At 41.6% G+C, this 23,050-nt stretch overlaps 1 protein-coding gene across 3 annotated transcripts in view; it reads right to left on the bottom strand.

Moving 5' to 3' along the window:
* Positions 1–23,050, bottom strand: part of dok6 (docking protein 6) — a 512,624-nt gene that overhangs the window by 210,861 nt on the left and 278,713 nt on the right. For all 3 annotated transcript variants that reach the window (XM_073051653.1, XM_073051670.1, XM_073051661.1), the window contains exon 3: positions 2,293–2,407. In XM_073051653.1, the coding sequence (XP_072907754.1) occupies positions 2,293–2,407 (115 nt within the window). The remainder of the gene's footprint in view (positions 1–2,292; positions 2,408–23,050) is intronic.

The raw sequence follows: 23,050 nt of genomic DNA, 5'->3' as shown, positions 1-23,050 counted from the left end.
GGATAATACATCAGCCGGAAGAAATATTGGAGCAGAGTCAATGGGCTGAATGACCTAACTCTACTCCTGTGTCTTATAGTCTAATGCATTGGTTGCCGGTACTCAGAAGGTTAGGGAGTATCAATGAAAGGAGAAACAGAGCTAACAAGTCATTGGCTTTAAATGTTAACTCGATTCCACTCTTCACACATGCTGCCTGGCCTGCTGAATATCTCCGTTTGTTGCTAATGTTTCTCTGGATCAATGGTTGCACATTATCGCTCTACAGAGCCAGTGATCACCCATCATGGTTCAGTTCCCATTGTTGCCGGTAAGGAGTTTCTACGTTCTCTCTGTGACCATGTGGGCTTCCTCCGGGTCCTTCATTTCCTCCCACATTCCAAAGAAGTACATCCAGATTCAGATTCAGTTTATTGTCATTTAGAAACCACAAATGCAGAGCAGTGAAAGAATGAGATGTTAGGATTAGTAAATGATGGGCGTGCTATGTTGGTACCAGAAGTATGACAATACATGCGGTCTGCCCAGCAAAATCCTTATTGATCTAATTTAATGCAAATGATTCATTTAATTGTATGCTTCAATGTTTTGATGTTGATGTGACAATTAAAGCTAATCTTTTATTTTCTGTAGATCACTTAAACCTGTACATTGAGACCTAACAATCAAAGATTGGTATTTGCCTTGCACATTTAACTTAATAAAACAGTGCATAGTGCTTCACAGCTGAAAATACAATCAGTGTTCACTTTATGGAGGAATACCTATATCTGTAGGGCTGAAGGAGGTTGCAGAAGGAGGAAAACTGATTAGCTCCAGCTGACATGTTAAATCCTGTACCAAGTAAAGTGGCTACTGAGTGTTTGTTCCTGATCTTCTACTGCTGTAACCTATTCACTTCAAGCATTATCCCTTCAGGCATCATCCCTGAAGAAGATGGCAGAGTATCTCATTGAAACGTCGGTTATCATCAATACCTATACCCGACTAGAAACTCGAGAAGAGTTTATTCATCATTTACGTCGGGAAAGCACTAGATCCTTTTTCCGAATTATGTATTTCCTATCTACAAATTGGTTTTACCACCAAATAGGTATCTTCCCTCTTAACATTTTCCCCCAGACTTATGCAGCCTGATGTTTGATAATTGAATCTTCTGACATTTACATTGGCTCAGTGGCTTGTTAACACCTCAGGAAATACTAAAGGATGGTGACTGCTGGTATCACATTATAAGCTACTAGGCTTTTTATTATTTCAATGAAATTGTAACTCGCACAAATTCCATACCCAAAAGGCACTCCTTTCCAGTGACTTTACTACCTATATTTAGCATAATTAAAAGAAAAGCTTGCAACCATTTTAGCAAAAAGAGGAACTGAATTAAATTAAAAGCTACTTTTATTGAGGATAATTGATAGGCATTAAAAGATAATTATTTATTTAAAGGCTTTTTATTTGAGGATAATTGATAGGCATTAAAGAATATTTATTTATTTAAAGGCTCTTTATTGAGGATAATTGATTGGAATTAAAAGAATATTTATTTATTTAAAGGCCTTTTATTGAGGATAATTGATTGGAAGAATGAATCAGAAGAAAAAGAAGTGAAACACAGCTTTCAGCAGAAGTCTTTGAAGCAGTTAAAAAAATTATGTTAAATTGGGTTGAAATCTTCTTAACTATCTTGAGCACATTAGAGACTGTTAACAGAAATTGTTCCATAGTGTTATTAAGCATCTCTGAAAATTCAGAACAATTCAATTAGGATATCTACAGAGTGAAATAACCTAATCAACAAGTACTGGTGGACACAATAATTTTTTTCAACTTTTTCTTTGCAAAGTAAAGACAACATAGTTCAATCCCATCAGTCCATGAACTACCATCACATTTTTAACCAATTCCCTGCATTCTACAATGCGCCAGTTGTGAGATATCTGGTGCCATGGGCAATGTTACATAAAAGACACAGAACACATCACAAACTGCATTATAAAGTGCATTAATAGTATCTCAGGGATATAATTTAAACAGTATTAGAGGATGAGAAAACATCTCTTTTATTTAGAGCAATACTTATCTTTGCTTAATGTTAAAAAATATTGTACTTCTATATATAAAAAAATCAAAGGTTCCAGTTCATTGTCAACATAATATCTGCATCAAATTATCTCAAAGATAAAATATTCTGTCTTTCTATCTTTTCTTTGCATGTTAGTCTGGATGGGTTTACAGTTCCAAAATGGGTCTGAGCTTCCTCAAGCTATAGATGCACAAGTAATTGCTTACCTGACTCACAGGCAAATGTCTTTGATGTTTCATCATGAAAGATAATTGCCACAGCATGTTTCTTTGTCTCCCGGGGCAACCTGCTTATGTTCCTGATGCTGTGCAGCTCAGTTACCTGGAAGCAAGAGTCAGATTAATTATAAAAATGGCACATTCTTTCATTTGATGTCCCACAAGGGAGAAGAGCATTGTTTTCTTATGATATTTGTGTATATGTGTGTATTCATCACAGTGAGAGTACTAGCTGTGGGCAATGAATTTTTTTTTAAGTTAGGTGCATGAAATTGTATTAAGCATTCAGGATTAATGCTACACAACTAGTATGAACCAGACAGGCCAAATGACCTTCTTCCTGCATGCTAACAAGTTGCATCACTGCATGGTGTGGAAACTGTACTGTGGTTGGCAGGTAGTCAAAACTGCCCAATGCATCACTGGCACCAGCCTACCCACCATCAAGGATATATATACAGAAAGGTACCAGAAAAAGGTCAGTAACATCATGAAGGATCCCACCCACCCTGCCCAAGGATTCTTTGCTCCATTCCCACCCAGGAGGAGGCTATGTAACATTCATGCCGGGACCACCAGACTCAGAAACAGCTATTCTCCCTAAGCAGTAAGGCTGATCAATAATTGCACACCACCCACAACCACTACTTTATCATTTCCTGATAGATTAAGTCACTCTTGTGCCTGGCATCACTTTATGGACATACAGTCAAACTACATATATAAGCTATCTTGTGTATTTATTTGTGTTTTAAAAAAAATATATTATATTCTTTATCTTGTTGTGTTTCGTTTTCAGTTACATCAGATTTGGAGTAACAATTATTTAATTCTCCTTTGCACTTGAGTACTGGAAATGACATTAAATAATCTAGAATTCATTCCACTACATTCCAATCAACATATTTCCGTTCCCAAGTTCAGGGAGACTAACTTGTGGACTGAAGTATGTTTAGTCCTTTAGTATTGTGACTTATTGGGGCTGTGTTTCCCATTCCAGCCCTCATCAACAGTTCTTACACAGTTTGACTACGTGAGGAGACAATCTGTGGACAACTTTCCGCTGGCAGGTAAATAATCAGTAAGAATGAGTTTGAAAATGCTCAAACCCATTGAGAACGTGGAGAGATGACTGTGTGGGCAAGACTAAATGAACCACCTAACACCAAGTTTCAAGATGTTATCACTGGGAAAAGAAGCAATTAGAGGAATAATGTTGCTTTTATAAAAATAAAATGAAAGTATCTAATCTCTGTTTTTGCTCAGTGTTAGCTACTGAGACAGAAACCTGTCAGAGCAAAATAAAGGATGCTGTCCTAGTGCATGGGCTCCCAACTTTTTTTACGCCTTGGAGCAATACAATTAAGCAGTGGCCACGGACCCCAGGTTATGGACCCCTGTCTTAGTGCACTATTGATGGAATATTACCTCAATGAAATTACTGATATTCAAACAAGATGTTTGCAAGGGTTCCCAAACTGGGGCCCACAGACCCCTTACGTAATGGTATTGGTCCATGGCATAAAAATGGTTGTGAACCCCTGTGTTAGAGTGTAATTCCTTAACTCTTGAGGGATCCATAGAAAATTCAGTTAATGCTAATTAAGTATCTGGTCAAATAGTGCTGTCTGTGGGATCTTGCTGTGCACAGGCTGGTTGCTGCACCTCCTCCATTTTGGCAAAAAATACAACCCAACCTAACCCAGGACTGTCGAGGACGTGAAAGGCCTCACAGATGCTATAGGCTGATTTCAATCCCCCTCTGTGTTAAAATAGCAGGAAGGTACGTGCGGATGGACACGAGCGTCCTCCAAAACCACTTAATAAAGTCAGATTTCAGATTCAGATTTCTTTATCACAAGTACATGGAAACATACGGTTTGTGTTAACAGCCGACATACCCAGGGATGTGCTGGCTGCAACACATGAGAGTTATCTCTGTATGCTAGCTCAGCTCTGGGACTTCTTCACTCTCTCTGCATACCAATGCTCAAAGCTCAAAGTAAATTTGCTGTCAAACCTCAGATATATCACCATATATACCTTGAGATTTATTTCCTTGCAGGCATTCACAGTAGATCAGGGAGATGTTGTACAATAGAATCAATGAAAGACTACACACAGAAACTGCCAAACAACCAATGTGCAAAAGACAGATGGTGCACATTTTTAAAAAATACTACCGGGAACTAAGTTGTTGAGTCCATAGGTTGTGGGATCAGTTCAGTGTGGAAGTGAGTGAAGTTTACTGATTCGGGAGCCTGATGTTTTAAGGGTAAAAACTGTTCCTGCACCTGGTGGTGTGGGTCTGCTGTTGCCCTCAATACGGGAACGTGCTGGGGACAGTATGTAACTGCTATCACTGCACTCTTGCTCGGCTCTGAGACTCCTTCACCCTCTCCGGCAACAGGAACTCAAAGTTCAAAGTAAATTTATTATCAAAGCACATGTATGCTGCCACATACAACCATGATTATTAAATAAGTAAGTAATAATTATCGTGAGCATGAAATGAAGAGTCCTTGAGAGTGAGTATATATTTTGTGGGAACAGTTCAGTGTTGAGGTGAGTGAAGCTGTCCCCTCTGGTTCAAGAGCATGATGCTTGAGATGTAATAACTGTTCTTTAATCTGGTGGTGTGGGTCCTGAGGCTCTTGTACCTCCATCTTGATGGCAGCAGAGAGAAGAGAGCATGGCCTGGATAGTTGGGGTCCTTGACAGCATTCCGTACAGACGTACTGAGTGGTGGGGAGGGCTTTACCACGATGGGTGGGCTGTATCTACTACTTCTGGAAGCTTTTACATTCAAGGTGTTTCCATACTAGGCTATGATAAAACCAGTCTGGCTTCATGCACACCCTTCTATAGAGCACTCAAAATGATAGGGGTGGGCTTTGATTCCAATATATGATCTCTGGTGATAGATAGTTCAACAGGGCTACCAAGCCTATGATGTAGTGAGTCAATGCCTTCTGGAGAGTAGGGAGAAACTTGGAAGCTAATTGGTTATAATTTTTATGTCTGCTTTTTGATATCTATGGCATCACTGAGGTTATGGTCTGGTGTTACTTAGAATGAGAGTTTTCAGGAATGAATTAGCATGTACGCAGTACAAGCTATCACAGTTGGACTGAATGACTGACTGTGCCTCAACTGATGTCATAATTCAATGCCTTCACAATGTCAGGCTCAGTACATCAGACGATCGCTCCTGATGATGCTATCAGTGTACATACTTGAAGCCAAAGTACTAAAGATATCTAAACTGTCAAGAGAGAATTTAAAAAAAGGACTTTGATGAGAAATTTTGGTGTCTGCGGAATATATTTTTTCACATGGGTTATTAATTCTGACAGCATTCCAACTTTGACAGCATGCCTTAAGAACAAAACCAATCTCTGCATTCTCATTTGTGAGACCACACTTCAATTGGCAGCCATGCCTGAGCTTTCTGCATACACTTCATCAAAATTATTGCAGGCAATTATTTTGTTTCTTGAAACAATGCCAAACCACTGGAATAAGAATTAGACAGAAGCTGGTATGCAAACTTAATTCAGAATTGATATAGCTGATAAATATGGCTAATATATCATTTGGTGGTTCTGCCAATCATAATGTTTGAAACTGGGGTACCCATCAATGTTACAGCAAAACTGAGCTCAAGGTGGAGAACACTGGATAAAGGTGCTGGGTTTTATGAAAGGACTCACAGCCTGTAGTATGCACAGAACCTGGCTGTGGTCCTTCCACAGTGGACAGAGGCACAGTGATTGCATCACGGCCTGGGTATGGAAACACCAATGCCCAGGAATGGAAAAGTCTTCAAAAAATGGTGGATACAGCCCAGCCTGTCAAAAGGAAAGCCTTCCCCACCTTTGAGCATGCTTACAAGGAGCACTGTCACAAGAAAACGGCATCCATCATCAGGGACCCCCAACATCCAAGCCATGCTATCTTTTCCCTACTACTATCTGACAGGAGGTGCAGGAGCCTTAGGTCCCACATCAGCAGGTTCAGGAACAGTTATTACCCTACAACCCTCATGCTCCTGAACCAGTGGGATAGCTTCACTCACCTCAATGCTGAATTGATTCCACAACCTATAGACTCACTTTCAAGGAATCTACAACTCGTGTTCTCAGTATTGTTTATTGATTTTTAATTTTATTTGCACAATTTGTCCTCCTTTGCACTTCGATTTCTGTCAGTCTTTATATATAGTTTTTCATAAATGCGATTGTTCATAAATTCAATCTTCTGAATTATTTCTAAATTCAATTATATTTCTTCATTTACCTGTAAAAGCCTGTAAGAAAATGAATTACAAGTTTGTATTTGGTGGCATATAATTACTTTGATAATAAATTTACTTAGACTGTGACTCACCATACCATTGTGTGGAGTGTGATTTCAGTGGTTGGTACCCTGATACATGGTACAATGGGATTTAACAGACTTGTTATGCAGCCTCAGCATTTGGCAATGAATAATTCATTGTCCTTAAACAGAGGATTTTCTTACTTAAAAAGCACCGACCGGGGAAGGACAAGGACAGAGAAGAAACCAGTTTGTAAAATCTGTCCATTTCCACTAAATGATTAAACCATTTAGTGGCAATGGACAGATTCCTCAAGTTCCTCACTTGATTGCGTAGGGATGCTTACCTTAAATACCCTCCAAGCCATTTTGAACACTCGGAACTTGATGTGACTTAATGGTCACATACTGCCAGCACCATCCTTATTAAGCAGTAATAATGCATTAGACCACTGGATAGGAGACTACTATCGATTCTCTGCCAACAACTCTCGCAAACAGTATTTTCGATATTCAGTCCTTACGCAGGCAACTAAGCAAATTGCTTGTTTCTCTTGTATTGGGTTCTGAAGGTTCTTTCTATACAGTCCAGATTCCTCCAAGTTATGTATTTTGGAAGTCACCTGATAAATGGAACTGTTATTGTCCAGCTGTTGGAACTTCAGGAACTACTGGATACCTGCAAATGCACCTCTGAATGTGGAAATCTGACACTGACTGGGTGTCATAGAACAATACATGTGTCACTGCACACCACTGCCTGGCTTCATGATAAAGTCCAGTTTTGGCTGGCAAATTACTGCTTGCATCTTGTACAGTGAAGTTATTTACTGGTGCAGTTTAGAGACTACATTAAATTCGAGTGAGACTCAGAGCTAATGGATCAGGATAACTAGTAGTTTTGAGTATAATTCCAATATTATACTTTTGAAATCCGGCTGTAATAATGCTGTGATTCAGAAAGTAATAAGTATACACATCAACATGATCTTGCAATGAATGGACAGAGATTAAAGCATAAAGTTAAACTTGCTGAATCCCCCTGAACAAGTAACATTGGGTGTGTTTTTATTTGCATTTATTGTTTCTACTTTTCAAAAATTAGTTTAATCATTCCAATAGTATTTGAATGACTTTAATATTCAACATACAAATTGGAGATGTTCAAAACTGTTAAACTTCTTCATAGATAAACCCATTGGGAGCAGGAGCTTCTGTGAGGTCCTGTAGGTCTTGACAGCATTCTGGCCAATTTCCAACTCAGAGGGATGACCTTCTTTGGAGTCCACAAGTGGCAGCTCTTGGCAGTGGGCTGAGACCAGCACAGTCCATGCTAGTATCACATACACGGCAAGAAGGGCTGAAGAAGAAGGAATCTGATAGGAAAGGAGAGTGGGCCATGTAAGGTCCCACATAGGAGATTGGTGGGTAAAATCAGAGCTCATGGCATTGGGGGGAAGACATTGACATGGATAGAAAACTGTTGGCAGATAGAAAGCAAAGGGTAGTGGTGAATGGATGTTTCTTGGAATGGCAGGTGGTGACTAGTGGGGTGCCACAGGGCTCGGTATTGGGGCCACAGCCGTTTACGATTTACGTCAACGATTTAAATGAAGGCATTGAGAATAACATCAGCAAATTTGCTGATGATACTAAGCTGGGTGGCAGTGTGACATGTGATGAGGATGGTAGGAGAATTCAGGGTGACTTGGATAGGCTGGGTGAGTGGGCAGATACTTGGCAGATGATGTTTAATGTGAATAAGTGTGAGGTTATCCACTTTGGGAGTAAGAACAGGAAGGCAGATTATTATCTGAGTGGTGTAGAGTTAGGTAAGGGAGAAATACAAAGAGATCTAGGAGTCCTTGTTCATCAGTCACTGAAGGTGAATGAGCAAGTGTAGCAGGCAGTGAAGAAGGCTAATGGAATGTTGGCCTTTATTACAAAGGGAATTGAGTACAAGAGCAAGGAAATCCTCTTGCATTTGTACAGGGCCCTGGTGAGACCACACCTGGAGTATTGTGTACAGTTTTGGTCTCCAGGGTTAAGGAAGGACATCTTGGCTGTAGAGGAAATGCAGCATAGATTCAGAAGGTTAATTCCTGGGATGTCAGGACTGTCTTACGCAGAGAGGTTAGAGAGACTGGGCTTGTACACGCTGGAATTAAGGAGATTGAGAGGAGATTTGATTGCAACATATAAGATTGTTAAGGGATTGGACAAGATAAAGGCAGGAAATATGTTCCAGATGCTGGGAGAGTCCAGTACCAGAGGGCATGGTTTGAGAATAAGGGGTAGGTCATTTAGGACAGAGTTAAGGAAAAACTTCTTCTCCCAGAGAGTTGTGGGGGTGTGGAATGCACTGCCTTGGAAGGCAGTGGAGGCCAATTCTCTGGATGCTTTCAAGAAGGAGCTAGATAGGTATCTTATGGATAGGGGAATCAAGGGATATGGGGACAAGGCAGGAACCAGGTATTGATAGTAGATGATCAGCCATGATCTCAGAATGACGGTGCAGGCTCGAAGGGCCGAATAGTCTACTTCTGCACCTATTGTCTATTGTAAGAATGGGAGGGAGGAGGGGCACCAGAGAGAGGTGATGGGCAGGTGAGGAAAAGGGGGGAGTCAGAATGAGAGTTGTAAAAGCGAATAGGAGGAGGGAGTGACATTACCTTTCCACTTCTACATTTTGAATTCTCTCCCCATCGAAATAATAGTCTGTCTGTTTACTTCTTCCACCAAAGTCATGACCATACACTTTCCAACATTGTATTTCATTTGCCACTTTTTTGCCCATTCCCTAAGCTATCTAAGTCTCTCTGTTTCCTCAACACTAACCGTGCACATATCTTTGTACAATCGGCAAATTTAGCCACAAATCCATTAATACCAGAGTCCAAATCATTGACAAATATCGTAAAGAGCAGTGGTCCCAACACTGAACCCTGTGGAACTCCATTGGTAACTGGCAGCCAGCAAGAATAGGATCCCTTTATTCCCACTCTCTATTTTCTGCTGATCAGCCAATGCTCCACCCATGCTAGTAACTTCTTACTAAGCAGCCTCATGTGCTGCACCTTGTCAAAGGCCTTCTGACAGTCCAAGTATGTCACATCTACTGCATCTCCATTGTCTACCCTGCTTGTAATCTCCTCAAAAAATTCCGGTAGGTTTGTCAGGCAGGATTTTCCTTTCAGGAAACCATGCTGGCTTTGGCCTATCTTGTGCCTCCAGGTACTCCTTAATCTCTTCCCTAACAATCGATTCCAACAACTTTCCAATCACTGATGTCAGTCTAACAGGTCTATAGTTTCCTTTCTGCTACCTCCCACCCTTCTTAAATAGCAGAGTAACATTTGCAGTCCCCTATCCATCCACCTCCCCTCTCACTCGATCACCTGCCGGTTTGCACTCCTTTCCCTACTCCACGTTCTAATTCTGGCTTCTTCCCCTTTCCTTTCCAGTCCTGATGAAGGATCTCAGCCTGAAGCACTGACTGTTTATTCCCCTCCATCGATACTGCCTGACCTGCTGATTTCCTCCAGCATTTTGTGTAAAGCTTTAAATACATCGAAGTTTTATTTACTGTTACTCTATTTCTCCAGCTAATCATTTAAATTGCATTGTCTCCATAAAGGATTCTACTTTTCTGTATGTTTGTATTATCTCACGCCTTAAGCACCATCATATTCACAGCCTGCCTCCTGCACCCATTATACGGAGAATTGGAAGATGGTAATGGAAAGTTGTTGGGTTTCACCAGAAAATTGACAGGATACTCTGTCAGCTTCAGAAACAAGTTACATGAGCACGTAGCTGACTGAAATGGTAGGGAGCCTGAAGCAAAGAATGGGCGGTGCTCCCAGTGAATGTAACTGAGGACAGTGCATGGACCAAAAGCATAAAACCCAGAGCATGGAACACAACTCAGAAAACCAAGAGCATCAGGTTTAGCATCACTAGCATTGTGATGTTGGTTAACTTAGCGGCAGCAACACAATGCAATATATGATTTTATATATATATATATAAAGCAGAATAAAAAGTAAGGTAGTATTCATGGGTTCAATGTCCACTTAGGAATCAGAGGACAGAAGGGAAGAAACTGTTCCTGAATCATTGGGTGTGTGCCTTCAGAAGACGTCATGTCCTGAGTGATGGCCGTCCTTAATGGTGGACCCTTCCTTCCTAAGGCACTGCTCCTTGAAGATGACTTGGATACTATGGAGGTTAGTCCCCATGATGGAGCCTACTAATTTTATAACTCTCTGTAGCTTCTTATGTTCCTGTGCAGTAGCCCCCCCCCCCCCCCCCCCCATACCAGACAGTGATGCAGCCTGTCAGAATGCTCTCCATGGTACATATACTGAAGTTTGACTGCCTTAGGTGACAAACCAAATCTCCTTAAACTCCTAAAGAAATATAGTCGCTGTCTTGTCTTCTTTATAGCTGCATTGATATCTAGGGACCAAGTTAGATCCTCAGAGATCTTGACACCCAGGAACTTGGAGTTGCTCACTCCCTCCACTTCTGATCCCTCTATGAGGACTGGTTTGTGTTCTCTCACCTTACCCTTTTTGAAGTCCATAATCAGCTCATTGGTCTTACTGACATTGAGTGTAAGGTTGTTGCTGTGACACAACTCATAAAGCTGGCATATCTCACTCCTGTACGCCCTCTCATCTCCGTCTGAGGTTCTACCAACAATCAGCAAATTTACAGATGGTATTTGAGCTGTGCCTAGCCACATAGTCATGGATATAGAGAGTGTAGAGCAGTGGGCTAAGCAGATATTCCTGAAGCATGCAAATGTTGATCATCACCGATGAGGAGAAGTCGTTACCAATCTGCACAGATTGTGATCTTCCAGTTAGGAAGCCATGGCTCCAATTGCAGAGGAATGTACAGAAGCCCAGGTTCTGTAGCATATCAATCAGGGCTGTAGGAACGATGGTGTTAAGTGCTGAGCTATAGTCACTCAACAGCATCCTGACATCCAAGGTCACAGAAAAATGGAAGAGATTGAACCTTGAGACCAAACTAAAGCACGAATTTAATATTCATATATCAGTTTATAATTTTGTTCTCAGGTTTAGTCATATCAATACATTAAAAATTCGACACTTCAGATTTTCCAAACTTGGGTTTTATTTTATAAGAAGAAATATAAGAGTGGCATTTGATGACTCTGCAACTATTCTCACTGGAGTGGATCACATTGATACTCAAAGGCCTGGATATAGTGGATATGGAGAGATGTTTCCAGTAGTGAAAGAAGCTAGGATACAAGGACACAGCCTCAGAATAAAGAGACATCTCTTTAGAACTGAGATGAGGAGGAATTTGTTCAGCCAGACGGTGGTGAATTTGTGGAATTGGTTGGCACAGACAGCTACGGTGGCCAAGTCATTGAGTATGTTCAAAGTGGAGGTTGATAAGTAAGGATGTTAAAGGTTATGGGGATGTGACAGGAAAAATTTAATATTCATGTTTCAGTTTATAATGTTGTCCTCATGTCTAGCCATATCAATGCATCAAAAATTAGATAGTTTAGATATTCAAAGCATAGGTTCTAGGGAAAAAAGAAGTCCATAACAGTCTTTGCAATACAACTTTAAATGATGTATGTCAACCAGTAGAAATGGCAATAGAATACTGATTTCCATCTGCTTTATTTTGTGGTAAAAAGCTCTATATTGCATTGTGTTTATTTCCCTCAAGGGGAACAGATATGAGAATTATATTCATTAAACACACAAATTCAAATATCATACTTCCCAAATCTGGCAGTTCTACTATCTGCAGTGATTTAGAAAGTCATAAATATACACATCAACATGATCTTGTAATGAAAGGACAGAGATTAAAGCACAATGCACAAGATCAACTTAATGAGTCCCTTTGAACAAATACCATTACATAAAATCACCCAAAATAGTTGGCAGCAAAACTCAAGCACATGGAAGGAATTATTTCAGTTAGTTGTCGTTCGTGTATCTAGTTTGACGTAACATCATGGTGTCAAGGACCTGCTCTTGTGCTGTAATGTGCTATGTTATATGACTCGTGCACCCTTCAAAAGCCCTTTGGGGCATTTTGTGCATCTGAGATTGTGAGGAATCGCTGGCTTGTGTATTGCGGGTAGGTCAGTACATTCTGTGCATCAGAGATCGTGGGGTAATGAGGCACATGCCACGGACCAATGAAAAGAAGTCAGATTTAAGCGGGGTGGCCATTGTGAGAGCAGCCAGCATCTGAGTCGATAGTGTTAGGGTAGAGGATCTAAGGCTTCAGCTTAAGAGGCTTTGGCGAGAAGAGGTGGAGGATTAGGTAAGTTTCTGGTGAGATTTTTCCTTTGCCTATTAGTACCTAGCTAGTGTAGTAAAAATGGGGCCAAATTCAGTGGTGTATTCTTCATGGCAGAGATTGGGATCAGATAACTACCTCTGCATGAGCTCCTTACAGAATGGAGTATATCAATATGGAGTTATTCTGCACATTACAAGGTCACAGATCATCATCATCATGTGCCATACTCTGCCAGAGCCTTGGCGACCACTTTCCTCACTGCGATCTGTCGGCAGTCAAACCCCTTGCAACTCTGGTGGTGAGGCTGGTCCACTTCTTGATATTGTTGATCCAGGTTGTCCTCTGCCTCGGGAGCGGCTTCCTTCTGCTCTGCCTTCAAGCACAGTGCGTTCCATTGTGTCATCAGTTCTTGAGGTGTGTCCAAAATAATAAAGTTTCCTTTGGATAATGGTTTTCAGAAGTATTGGTTTCATGCCAGTCTTTTCTAGGATGAAATTGTGGGATCTCCTTTCAATGTATGATACCCTGAGGACCCGTCTGTATGTCCACATCTCAAATGCTGTCAACTTCTTTTCATCAGCTGCTTTTAGGGTCCATGTTTCACAGCCATATAGGGTTACTAGCCAGACGAGACTCTTGAGAGGCGTATCTTGGTGTCAGTGCTCACAGATCTATCTTTCCAGATGTTCCAGAGTTTGGTAGTGTTTGTGCGTGCCATTGCTAGCCTTCACCTTATTTCCTTGCTGCATTCATTTGTGTCATTTAGTTCTGCACCAAGGTATATAAAGGAGGACAATTGTTCAATCTTGTCGCTTCCGATGTAGATGTCAGCTTGAATTGCAGTTTTGCTTATCACCATAACTTAGGTCTTTTTGCCATTTATCAGCAATCCAAATTCAGCAGAGACTTCTGCAACATTATTGAGTGGAGCTTGTAGGTCATCTTCTGTTGTGGCTAGCAGGGCTGTGTCATCTGCGTTTCTCAAGTTACCGATGGTTCTTTCTCCTGTTTTAATGCCAGTGCTGTCTGGAATTGCCAGTCTCATGATCATCTCAGTGTAGATGTTAAAAAGGTGTAGAGAAAGGATGTAGCCTTGGCGGACTCCTTTCCCATTGCAGAATGATTCCGTCTCGCCAGATGTGGTCTGAAGGCTGGAGGATTGCTTAGCATACAGTGTTTCTAGAAGAGCCACTAGGTGTGGTGCCACACCCAATTGAAACATTGTCGTCCATAGTTTGGTGTATTGAACACAGTCAAATGCCTTTGAGTAGTCAATGAAGCAGATGTACAGGGGGGTATTGACCGCTCTCATCTTCTCCATTATTAGACGCATGTTGAAGAGCTGGTTCCTGGTACCTTGGCCACTCCTGAAGCCAGACTGTTCCAGTGCAATTTCTCTATCTATGTAGTTCTTTAGTCTCTCAGAGATGATGATGAGTAGAACCTGGCTGGCATATGATATCAATGCAATTGTTCTGTAATTACTGCACTGCAGGAGCTCCCCTTTCTTGGGGATTGGAATGGAGACAGATTTGCACCAGTCTGCTGGCCATTTGCCAGTCTTCCAGATGGTGCAGACAATGCAGTGCAAGATAGGGCCATTGAGGTGCCTGTTGCTTTCAGTAGTTCTGCTGGTATGTTGTTTGGACCAGATGCTTTATTCTTTTTGATCTTCTCAATTGCTCTTTCTACTTCTGACAGGAGTGGCTCTGGTTCATGTTCTAGTGTTGTCCAGTCAATGGCTTTGTCACAGTTTTCATTCTCGTGATCTTCATAGAGTTTCTTGGTGTACTCGAGCCACCTTTCCCTCACATCTGCATCTTCTGTCAGAAATTTTCCTTCGGCATTTTTGATTGCACCAATTCTTGGTGTGAAGGTGCCGGTAAGTTCTTTTACTGCAGCATAAACGATCTTGCTGTTGCCTTTGTTGGCCTCATTTTCCATGTTGGAGCAGATACCTCACTTAATTTAAATATGCTTGTCTAAGTAGGACCTCTGCAAACACCTCAGCTTCCATGATTCCCAGTACTAAGCCATATGGAGTACCTATGGCTGGATGCATTGACAGTGGAATGGAAGAGTGGAGCCATTGTGATCTTTGAAGAGAAGAATGATTTCCTGGAGATTTAAGACATTTTGCCACTTGTAAGGTGTAAGGTGGTAAAGAAAGTGGATAGTGGGGAATAGGATACAAGCAAAAGAGTTTGAGTGGGAGCACAATTTTGAGGTGACTTTTACGATTGCTTACTACTTAGTGGGATGATAAACAGGCATTAGACTCATCATATCCCTATGGCAACAACCAAAATGTTGTGAATTCAGTATTGACTTGCCCACAGAAGGCAGAGACAAGTGGTGGAAAGCTGTTATTCTGGCTGGAGGTCTGTGCCAAGGATTGCTGCTAGGACAACTGTTGTTCATGATATATATCAATGACTTGGATGGAGATGGGTGGATCAACAAATTTGTAGATGACACCAAGATTGGTAAAGTTGTGGACAGTGTAAAGGACAATCAAAAATGCAGTAGGATATAGATCAGATACTGTTATGGACAGGGAAGTGGCAGATGGTATTTAATCTGGGCAAGTGTGAAATGTTGATGAAATGAAAGGGGAGAGTATACAGTTAATGGTCAGAAGGAAGAAAATTATAGGCTAGTTAGCTTGACTTCAGTGGTTGGAAAGATGTTGGAGTCCATTATTAAGAATGAGGTTTCAGGATACTTGGAGGCACATGAAAAAGTAGGCCAAAGTCAGCATGATTTCCTTAAGGGGAAATCTTGCCTGACAAATCTGTTGGAATTCTTTGAGGAAACAACAGGCAGGATAGACAAGGAGAGTCAGTGACTGCTATTTACCTGAATTTTCTGAAGGCCTTTGACAAGGTGCTGCACATAAGACTGTTTAACAAGATTAGAACCCATGGTATTACAGGAAAAATACAGCATGGATAGGGGATTGGTTGACTGGCAGGAGGCAAACAGTGGGAATAAAGGAGGCCTATTTGATCAGCTTTGTCAGCGTTGGGACCACATCTTTTCACGTCATGCATCAATGATTTGGATGATGGAATTGATGGCTTTGTGACCAGGTTTGCAGATGATATGAAAGTAGGTGGATGGACAGGTAGTTTTGAGGAAGCAGGAAGTCTGCAAAAGGACTTAGGTAGATTAGGTAAATCAGCAAAGAACTGGCAGATGGACTTGCAGATAGAGTTAGCAGTAAGGAAGGCAAATTCAATGTGAGTATTCATTTCTAGAGGCCTAGAATATAAAAACAAGGATGTAACACTGAGGCTTTATGAGGCATTGTTCAGACCACACCCTGGAGTATTGTGAGCAGTTTTGGGCCTCTTATCTAAGAAGAGATGTGCTAGCATTGGAGGGTCTGGAGGAGGCATGAGACGTGCAATCAGGTTCTGATTTAAGGCTCTACAAACCCCTTATTTTGACTGGAGGCCTGTGACAAGTGGTGTGCTTCAGGGATCGATGCTGGGTCCGTTGTTGGTTTTCATCCGTACCAAGAATCTGGATGATGATGTGGTCAACTGGATCAGGAAATTTATGGATGGCACTAAGATTGGGGGTGTAGTGGACAGTGAGGGAAGCTATCAAATCTTCCAGTGAGTTCTGGACCAACTGGAAAAATGGGGTGCAAAATGGCAGATGGAGTTTAATGCAGATGTGGTGTGGTGTTACACTTTGGGAGAATAAAACAGGACAGGACTTACGCAGTAAGTGGTAGGTCACTGAAGAGTGTGGAAGGACAGAGTGATCTGGGAATACAGATCCATAATTCCTTTTAAGTGATGTCACAGTAGATTGGGTCATAAAGAGAGTTTTTGTCATATTGGCCTTTAGAAATCAAAGTTTTGAATACAGGAGTTGGCATGTTGTGTTGAAATTGTATAAGATGTTGCTGAGGCCTAATTTGAAGTATTGTGTGCAGTTCTGGCCACCTAAGTATTGGAAAGTTATCAGTAAGATTGAAAGAGTACAGAGAAAATTTACAAGGACGTTGCTGGGATTTGAGGATCTGACTCAAAGGTTGAATAGTTAGGACTTTAGCCCCTGGACCATAGGAGAATGAGGGGAGGTTTAATAGAGGTATACAGAATTATGAGGAATATAGATAGGATAAATCCTCCAAGAGCACAGGACTGCATCCTTGTCGTACTTTGGAGACTTGCGTACCTCAACGACCCGGAGAGCTATGTTGCCTGGAGTCAGGGCTTTATGCTTTGACTCTTGGTAGGGTCAACCATGCTAAACAGTTCAAAGGGTAGAGGCCAGACTATGAGTAGTCCACCAGTCCTCAAGGCTCAGGGGTTCAGCTTGGGGCTAACAACCCTGATTGGTAGAACAAAATTGTTACGGAAACAGCAATGAAGAATTCTCCTACATCTGTATGTGATGGTTTTCCTGAGCCTCCACCTGGGACTTGCATGACTGACAGAAGTGAAAACAGAGAGGAAGGTACTGACATGATGAAAGAAGCCCTGAACATAGTCCGCGATTGAGGAACTTCACTGCTGCCCTAAATGCCAGTGGTGTAATAGACAGTAAGTAAGTAAGATAGGGTAAATGCAAGCAGGCATTTTCCTCTGACACTAGAACCAGAGGTCATGGGTTAAAGGTGAAAGATGAACTGTTTAGGAGGAACTTGAGGGTGAACTTCTTCACTCAGAGGGAGGTAAGTGTGTGGAATGAGCTTCTAGCTGGTTGTGGATTCAGGTTAGGTTTCAAAATTTAAGAGAAAATTGGACAGGTACCTAGATGGGAGTGGTATGTTCCAGGTGCAGCTTGATGGGACTAGGCAGATTAATAGTTCAGCATGGACCAGATGGGCCAAACACCTTGCTTTGTGCTGTAGTGGTCTATAACTCTATAAAAGATACATAGCTTTCTGTATCGCAATAATCATGTTTTCAGCGAGAATAATTTTAAATTGTAACTGAACTTTAAAGATAAAGATAAAATCACCTAATAATAGACTACAGTAATCTTCGCACCAGTGAGAAATTCCTGATATAGATATGTCAAGAATTTATATATACAGCACGTTACGTATCTCACAAATTTCTATAGATGTACTGTGGGGAGCATTCTAACTGGTTGCATTACCATCTAACATGGAGGAACCACTGCATGGGATCATAAAAAGCCGCAGGAAGCTGTAAGCTCAGCCAGCTCCATGTTGGGGACTAGCCTCTCCAGAATCGAGGACATCTTCAAAAGACGATGGCTCAAAAAGGCAGCATCCATCATTAAGGACGCCCAACATTCAAGACATGCCCTCTTCTCATTACTACCATTGAGGAGGAGGTATAGGAGCTTGAAGACACACAGTCAACATGTTAGGATCTGCTATCCTGTACACTACCTCACTTTTTTTTCTTCTTTTGCACTCTTTATTTGATTTTAGTTATTGTAATTTACAGTTTTTAAATTATGGATTGCCATGTACTGCTGCCATAAGGTAACATATTTCACAACATATGCCAGTGATATTAAAACCGATTTTGATTCTGATTCTGACATTTTCTTGCAGAGCTAGCAGAAGATTCCTAAAATAATCAAGAAAAGACTTCCCTTTTCAATATTCAACCTTGCTAATACTCTATAAAAGTTAATGTGGGGCTGTATGACATTGCTTTTGTTATTTATTTAACAAGAATACATATACTATAGATTTCTAAAACCAGAAAAGTGTTTCTAATAACTTATACTAATTAACTCCCATCTCGTGAGAGATTATTGTTCTCATGCTGAAATGAATCAGTTGCATGGTGTTGTTCTTAGTTGGCAGACAGCCATAAGAGCAAAGTAACATTGCTCTATCATCATCATTCCAAGCTAAATTACCATCAGAGCAAGTTCACAGATACTGCTATTCAGAATGGTTCAAGCATATGTCATGAAATGTCCCCGGACAAAAGAAAAACACTGCAGAAGCTGGAAAGTTGAAGCAAAATCACCAATTGTTGGAAGCATTCAGGAGGTCATGAAGCTTCTGAGGAGAGAGGAAACTATGTTGAAGTCCCTTCATCAAATTTCAAAATAAAATTTATTATCAGAGTATGTACACGTCACCACATACAACCCTGAGATTCTTTTTCTGCGGGCATACAGGATAGAACAATAACTGTTAACAGGTTCAATGGACAACAAACTGTGCAAATGCAAATATAAATAAATAGCAATAAATAACGAGCATAAGATAACAAGATAAGAAGTTCTTAAAGTGAGATCGTTGGTTGTGGGAACACCTGAAGTAGAATGAGTGTAGTTATCCCCTTTTGTTTAAGAGCCTGATGGTTAAGGGGTAGTAACTGTTGGTGTGAGTCCTGAAAGACTTGTACCTTTTACCTGAAGGCAGCAGCAAGAATAGAGCATGGTGTGGTGGTGAGGATCTTAGATTATGGATGCTGCTTTTCTACGGCACTGTTTCACGTAGATGTACTCTGTACTCAGTTGTTGCGAGGGTTTTACCCGTGATGTAATAGGCTGAATCCTCAACCTTTTACAAGATTTTCAGCTCAAAGTTATTGGTGTTACCACACCAGACCATAATTCAGCCACTCAGTAAACTTTCCACCACACATCTATAGAAGTTTGCCAAGGTTTTTGATGTCATGCCAAATCTCCACAGACTCCTGAGGAAGTAGAGACACTGTTGTGCTTTCTTCACAATTATATTTATCTGATGGGTCCAGGTCAGGTTCTCTGAGATAGTGACACCCAAGAATTTAAAGTTACTGATCCTCTCCACCTCTGACCCTATGATGATTACTGGCTCATGGACTTATGATTACCCTCTCCTGAAGCCCACAATCAGTTCCATGGCCTTATTGACATTGAGTGCGAGGTTGCTGGTATTACACCAGTCAGACCAATTTTCAGTTTCCATCCTGTATGCTGATTCATCACCACCTTGGATACAGCCCACAACAGTGATGTCATTAGCAAACTTGTATATGGTGTTGGAGCTGTACATAGCCACACACTCATAGGTATAAGGTGAGTAGAGCAGGGCACTAAGCACATATCCCTGTGCTGATGGAGATGGTGGAGGAGATGTTTTTGCCATTCTGAACTGACTAGGGTCTCCAAGTGAGGAAACCTGGGACCCAATGGCACAAGGAGGTATTAAGGACCAGGTCTTTTAATAGTTTTTGATGGGATGATGATATTAAATGCTGAGCTGTAATTGATAAAGAGCATCCTGATGGATGTACCTTTGCTGTCCAGATGTTCCAAGGTTGTGTGAAGAGCCAAAGAGAGGGCATCTGCTGTAGATCTGTTGCTTTGGTAGGCAGGTTAGGGGGGTGGAGTTTAGGAGACGATGGCACCTAACGACAACTCCTTTGTTTGCATCTTCAGAAACAGTTCTATTTCCATCTTCAATATCTCTATTTTTCCCTTTCAGGGTTCTTTTGAAGACCCTGACCTGGAGTTACACGCTGACTTCAGTTCTTTGCAGGAGTGGGACCCGCTCTCGGGGTCTCACGACTGGCCGCTATTCGATATGCCAAGGACGCGGCCTAGAGGACGAACATGCCTTCAGAGTTTCGGGATTTTGAGGCTCTGGAGGTGGGCAGACTCGAGGTCGGTATCGCTGTCTAGTGTGTTGTGGGAGACAGACGGTCATAAGCATTGAGCTGGCTGCTGGCTGTGTGCCCAGATAACCACGTTCTTTGGGCACAGAGCTCAGAAAAAGTGATGCAACAGACTTTTAACATCATAAATCAGCGAGTTGTTTGTTATGTTTCCCCTCTCCCTTCTCTCCTATTTATCATTCATCTTTTCTATTATTTATATGCCTGCCTAATTAATATTTTATTAAATGTCCCTAATGTATCTGCTTCTACTACCAACCCTGGCAGGCTATTCCATGCACCCACCACTCTCTGTGTTGAAAAAAACTTACCTCAGACACCCCCCCCACCCCCCAGACTTTCCTCCAATCACCTTAAAATTATGTCTCCTCATATGAACCACTGTCACACTGGGAAAATGTCTCTAGCTACCCAGTCAATCTATATCTCTCATCACCTTCTACCCTATCAAGTTGCCTTTCATCCTCGTTTACTCCAAAGAGAAAATCCTTAGTTCGTTCAACCTATCTTTGTAAGACATGCTCTCTGAATGGTAAAACTCCTCTGCACCCTCTCTAAAGTTGCTCATATTTGGTCCGTAGCCTTCTGAACCTCTCTGCTCCATGTACATTCCTGGTTGACTCTTTAGTGCCCCCTCCCTTTGAAAAAGACTATGTGCTTTCTGCCTGTCTATGCCCCTCATGATCTTCAAAGTACATTGACTATCAAAGTATGTGTACATTATACAACCTTGAGATTTGTCTGCTTACAGGCGGCCACAAAACAAAGAAATCCAAAAGAATCCATATAAAAAGACTATCGAACACCCTGCATGCATAGGGAACAAAACCATCATATGAAAAATACCACAAGAAAATAGCGTTCTGAACTTGAAGTCCAGAGAGTCCTATAGTTCAGTTGTTCAGTACAGAGCCGAATTGTAGAGCAGAAATCTGAACCAGCCTGTCCCTCGCCTCGGGCCCCAAGACGCTGACCTTCCAATCTGGCTCTACGCCTGAATATCCATGTAAACATTGGGCTCACTCACCTCGATATGCTCTGGGGCCAGGACCCCACCGCTTCGATTCAGCCTGTAACTGACCACTCATATTCGGCACGCTGCTTAAGTTTCCGTCCAAACACTGAGTTCACTCACTTCGATGAGCTCTGGTGTCTGGATGCTGCTGCCATGGTTTGGCCTATAACCAACCTCCCTGATATCTCTCTCTATCAGGTCACTCCACAATGTCCTTCATTCCAGGGAACAAAGTCTTAGTCTACACAGCCTCCTCCAAGAGGGCCACAACCTTGTCGTGGCTTGGAGGCTTGTATGCCTCAATGACCCGGAGAGCTAAAACGGCTGGAGTCAGGGCTTTATTGTTAGGGTCACCCATGCCAAGCAGGTCAAAAAGTAGAGGACAGACTAAGAGTGCTCCGCCGGTCCTCCAGCATCTTGGGTTCAGCTCAGGGCTAACAACTGACCGGTAAAATTGTTACAGAAACAGCGATGAAGAATCCTTCTACATCTGTGTGCAATGGTATTCCTGAGAGTCCACCTGGGACTTGCATGACTGACAGTAGTGAAAACCGAGAGGAAGTTACTGACATGATAAGGGAAGCTCCAAACACCACCAGAGATGGAGGACCTTCATTGCTGTCCTAAACCAGTGGTGTAATGGGTAGTAATGCTACACAACCTTGCCTAGTAACTCAGACTCCCAAGTTTAGTCAACAACCTGGAAATATTTGCTGCACTCGAGGTTAATGACATCCTTCTCTGAACAGACTGAACAAGACTATACATAATACTCCAAGTACAACTTCACCACCATTTTATGTAACTGAAATATGCATTGCTAACTTTCATACTCAGTGCCCTGATTAAGGAAGGCCAGTGTGCCGTATATTTTCTTCACTATTACTCTGTCATTCAACTTTCAGTGAACTATGCACTTGGACTCTTAGGTGCCTTTGTTCTACAACACTTTCTAGCACCTTACCATTGCATAAGTTCTACCCTGGTGTGATCTCCCAAAATGCAATGCCTCATATTTATCTGCATTGAAAACCACTAGACAATTCTCAGTCCACGTACATAACTAATCAAGATCCCCCTGTAACTTTTGATAATCTTCTACACCATCTCTTCTAGTATCATCTGCAAACTTACTACCATGTCTTCTTTATTAACATCCAAATTATTTATATAAAATTACAAACAATGAAGGTCCTAGTACCGAACCATATGGTGCATCACTAGAAACAGGTCTTCAGTCCATAAAACACACCTTGTCCCTCACCCTCTTCTTCTGACTCCTGAGCCAATAATGAATCCAATCTGTTATTCCCCTACCTACCACCACCCCCCATGCTGGATCCCATGCAATATAACCCTTTGGACCAGCCTGTCATGAGGGACCTTGTCCAAAGCCTTGCTAAAGTCCATACAGACAAGATCCACTGCCCTACTCTCATCTACCCTCTTGGTTATCTCCTCGAAGAGATCCCAGAGATTTGTC

Source organism: Hemitrygon akajei, chromosome 1 (assembly GCF_048418815.1).
Source record: "Hemitrygon akajei chromosome 1, sHemAka1.3, whole genome shotgun sequence".
NCBI classification, from domain to species: domain Eukaryota; kingdom Metazoa; phylum Chordata; class Chondrichthyes; order Myliobatiformes; family Dasyatidae; genus Hemitrygon; species Hemitrygon akajei.
This window is presented reverse-complemented; position numbering and strand designations above follow the sequence as displayed.